At 38.2% G+C, this 4479-nt stretch overlaps 1 protein-coding gene across 2 annotated transcripts; it reads left to right on the top strand.

Annotated features, from left to right (window-relative positions):
* Positions 1-692: 692 nt before the first annotated feature.
* Positions 693-3180, top strand: pop4 (POP4 homolog, ribonuclease P/MRP subunit). Of its 2 annotated transcripts, none has more exons than XM_083685776.1 (7): positions 693-940; positions 1368-1420; positions 1702-1925; positions 2081-2158; positions 2268-2329; positions 2520-2621; positions 2737-3180. In XM_083685776.1, the coding sequence occupies exons 1-7, from the start codon at positions 934-936 to the stop codon at positions 2871-2873; spliced, it is 663 nt and encodes a 220-aa protein (XP_083541902.1). In that variant the 5' UTR covers positions 693-933; the 3' UTR covers positions 2874-3180. The 2 variants fall into 2 exon arrangements, with proteins under 2 accessions (XP_083541902.1, XP_083541903.1); XM_083685777.1 differs by lacking the exon at positions 693-940 and adding an exon at positions 959-1130.
* Positions 3181-4479: the final 1299 nt, after the last annotated feature.

Below are 4479 nucleotides of genomic sequence, written 5' to 3'. Positions count from 1 at the left end.
GTGCCATACAAATAACTTATTATTATTATTATTATTATTATTATTATTATTATTATTATCATGGATGGAAGGACTAATCAAAATTATAGTTTTAAACATGTTTTGAAGCTACAGTATTTGTTTACAATTACATTGTTTAAGAGAATGGAGTAAAACAAGCTTATATTTTGGGTTCTGACATTGTATTCTTCAAGAATCAATGGCTATATAATTAATTTAAAAGTAATGTATCTTTCCCAGATTGCCCCTTTAGGAGAAAATCTCCCAGTGTTAACATGTGTCTTAAATTCCAGTTTCAATCTCTTACGAAGAATTGCAATTCATTTAATCACGCCAAAATAACTAGGCGTCTTCTCTCAGCTGTATCCTTAACTTGCATGTATTACTGTGACAGAAATACAGGGCTCTGGACATGAAGTAATGGTGATTTTAATGTGAGTAGACACATAGAGAGTGCACATTGTAATTAATTACAAACCTTTAAAAACACACATAATTAAATGTTTGTTCCCGTATATCCAGTAGGTGCATATCATTTGTGGTTCCTTACAAATTTAACGTGGACGCTTTTATTTTGAAGAAATCCTCATTTACATACACCCGAGCTAAACGGGCGGAGTTCCGCTGTTGTTCACAGAACACAGCTGTTACATAGGATCCTGCGCAGCGTCCATAACATGCTGTATCAGCCTAATCTATCAAAGAAAACTGTGAAACTGTAGGCCTACATAACAGGGTTCCACCAAAACCTATTTAAAATAATCTAGAATTAGATAGAATGTATTATAGATAATCTCTGGTTCTACATGGACACGCAGTTGTACAAACCAAGCACACCTAGCTCCGACCAGAACCTCTGGCTCCGCCCATTTCTAGCTGTGTTGTACACTTGTGTTGACTGCGACGAGACTACATCCACGTGAAAAACAGCAGATGGAGCGTGAGTATTCCTTTTTAGCCACATTATTTCTAAATTAGGTTACCCGGGGACCTACTTTATTCGATAATTTGTTTAGTTACGTTATTGCTAGCAAGCTGTTGCTGTTGTGTAGCTATATTGCTAGCTCTGTTGGCTAATGTGACGTTGCTAGCTAGCAAGATAAGATAATTAGCGTGCTACACAGCAGCAGGTAAGTTCTTTATACACCATGAATCACGACAATATATGGATTGTAATGATTCAGTGAATCCAATGATTCAGTCAGTATGCATTAAGGAATATTTGATAGCCGGATCATCTAGCCATGAAACATGGCAAGCGTTTGTATCCAGCCTAGCTTTAATGAAGGATAACCTTACCAGGGCTAGCTCTAACATTCCCTAGTCTAGAAACTAGGCTATATTTAACACTTTTTTTATTTTCCAAGAACTTGTGCAGGCCAGCGTGCCTTCTGATCAGGGGAAAATTCTGGGCATTGAGGTGAGTATCCTGGTATTGAAGTATTCTAGCTACAATCCACATAACCTACTGATACTCATTAGCCAGTCAAATGACAATGTATTTTATGTTTGCATTATATTCCATATATTATTATTATGTCATATCTTGTTATAGGCCTACATGCAGTGAGTTTACAGGTTGTTTTATGCCTTCAATTGTGCAGACATGGTACTTCCTCTCACATTATGATTAGCCAAAGCTCATTTATGCAGTTGCCATTGTTTCCTGATGAAATCTGTTGGTTCTGATGTTTCATGCAGTCTCTGAGTGTGCAGCAGGCGGACAAATTCACATCTGCTTTCCTAAAGAAAAGCTTACCGTGCATGAACATGGAGGCTATTGATGGCTTCATGCTACGCAAGGCAGTGCTTCTGAAGTATGCCAAAAAGAAGAGGGAGAAGAAGAAAAGAAAGAAAGCCATGGGTCTCAATGCTAAACAGAGGAGGGAGATGAAGGTCTTTCAGCTGAATCCGGAGCATCAAAAGTATGTGCAACAGTCATTTTCCTTTAGTGCACATTATGTCTCTAAATACCTACTGTGCTATGACATGTAAGCCTTACACTCCCAAAATGTAGCCTGCCTCTCTCATCCCATAGCTTGTGGGTACAGCTGATAATACATGTTTTCCTTTTGTGTAGATATGATCTTTTCTTGCCCTTACATGAGCTGTGGAAACAATACATCATAGATCTGTGCAATGGATTGAAACCAGAGAGGTAAGTGAGTTTGTGAACTATATTATAAACTTTCAAAGCAATTTATTTTTTTACATTCATTGACCTTTTGTCTGTGTTTGATGTCAGTAACGTTCTGTGTATGTTGCAGCAATCCACAAACCATCCAGCAAAGGCTTTTGAAGGCTGATTTTCATGGTGCTATTATTACAGGTGAGAGAAAGTGAAAACGTGTAAATTCGCTCACTCTTGTGCAGGAGTTGTTGCTGGAGTTGCTAAAGCTTAAATATGTATACCTCTTCAGGACCTAAATCAGCCCGCCTGTGCCATAATTAATGATGGTCCGTAGATTTAAGATCATGTCTTCATGCTTGATGGTCAACAGTATTTTGTTCTTACACAGTGGTCCGGTCAAAATGCCCCTCATACGTAGGCACCACAGGAATCCTTGTGCAGGAGATGAAACATAGTTTCAAAATCATCACGAAAGACAACAAACTGAAAGGTTAGAAAGACACACAATACAGCACCTTGCTTAGATAGGCATTGACTGCAGTCAATATTTAACTATTCTCAACTGCCATTCTGACATTCTCTTTACTTCTCTCCTTCCTCTGCAGTCATACCCAAGCGAAACAGCATGTTTGCTGTGGAAATCAATGGCTTTGTCTCCCACATCTACGGTAGCAAGTTTGAACTCCACTCGAGCGAACGCTCAGCAAAGAAGTTTAAAGTCAAAGGAACCATAGACCTTTGATGGTGATAATGAGGTAGCTTTTATGCACATATGAGGATGACAAGTGAGGACTTGAAACTGGACAGGGACAACAAAGAGTGCCTTAGACTGAAAGATGGAGAGGCAAACGACCAGCCTCGTAGCCTACTCTTGGACATATTTGATTTTTTAATTATTATTGTTATTTTCAGGTATATAACAGGTATTTGCTGTAAAGACAATTCTGTGAGAAATACAAGTTAGTAAAAGCAGAAAGGCTGATGAGGACACAGTGGTCCAAGCATTGCTGTATTAAACGTATGGAGTTTATAAAGATGTTTTGGTGTTATCACTTTTCTTTTTGAACTTTCATGTAAACATTTTTAAAGAGATTTGCAGGCTTCACCAATTTAACTTAATGTCATATTTGTTTTGAGTGATGCATGTGTAAACATGTATGATGCATATGATGTATGAGCAATGCTACTTATGCCCACAAGGGGGCTGACATTGAAGCTGTTGCTGTTGAAGGACTCAGTGAATCAATAATGAAGAATCAGACGGTGCATCTTCAGAGTACAAGATGATGTTTTTATTGACGAGACAGGCGCAGACAAAACAGACACAATAGCAGCAGACAAGACTGGTGCCTGGGAGAAACTTCTGGATTAGCCATTTCTCATAGTATAATTCTGCTGTGCATTCACAGGGACCATACATACTGAAAAATGTATGCACTCACTGCAATGTAAGTCACTTTGGATAAAAGCGTCATCTAAATGGCATATATTATATTATTTCACCCTCGCAGACCAAGAGGCTGTGTTCTGTTATCAAAAGTTAACTACATAGTTAAAGCTAAAGATGTTGAACAGAGCAATAGTATTCAAATACACCGGGGTCAGAATCACTAAAGCCCCACTTCCATATTTTAGGCACCAAACTCTTAAGTTGACCCTTTACTGTTATAAACTTGTCTGGCCTCAACTAATCTATCCTCCCTATTTAGATGGAATGGTAGCTTAAAAGTTAATTGGCATGTCTCTTCTCAACACAGCAACTTTGTGTGACATTTAAAGTGCATGAAAAGCATGTCTATTATAAAGCATACACAATGCTATATTTGGCTACAAGATGCATTGCCGCATAACTGGTTGGTGGAATTCGTTTCACTGTGGAGATTCGATGTTCACCGACATATACAACAATGAGACAGTCAATACAATACAAGCTGTGACAAAACATTCATCCTGTTGGACTTAGTGATCAAATTTCAAGTCAAACTTGAAAATGAATTGACATAATGTTGCAGTCTATGATATTGTGCATTGTTTATCCTACTTTATACATATACCTACTAACTGAGCTGCAAGCAAGCATTTCTCAGAAAATGATTGACAGATTAATTGTTTCAGTTAGTAGTTTGCATTGAGCAACAGAAGGGAGAGATGAGGAGACACTATTCTGAATTGTCATTGCAATTCCCATTGCAGTGAAAACAGTGCACAATCCTGCATATGGTTCCTTTAACTTTTCAATCTGAAGTTTGCACATAAGAAGATGTATACACACAACCCGAACCATACTGGGCTCTGACATCAATCGTTCACATTGCTCTTTCCAGGACCGTATCAGCAACTCTAGTGGA

The sequence above is a fragment of the Argentina silus genome, assembly GCF_951799395.1.
Source record: "Argentina silus genome assembly, chromosome: 2".
NCBI lineage: Eukaryota > Metazoa > Chordata > Actinopteri > Argentiniformes > Argentinidae > Argentina > Argentina silus.
The sequence above is the reverse complement of the archived record's forward strand: the minus strand, read 5'-3'. Positions and strand labels throughout refer to the sequence as shown.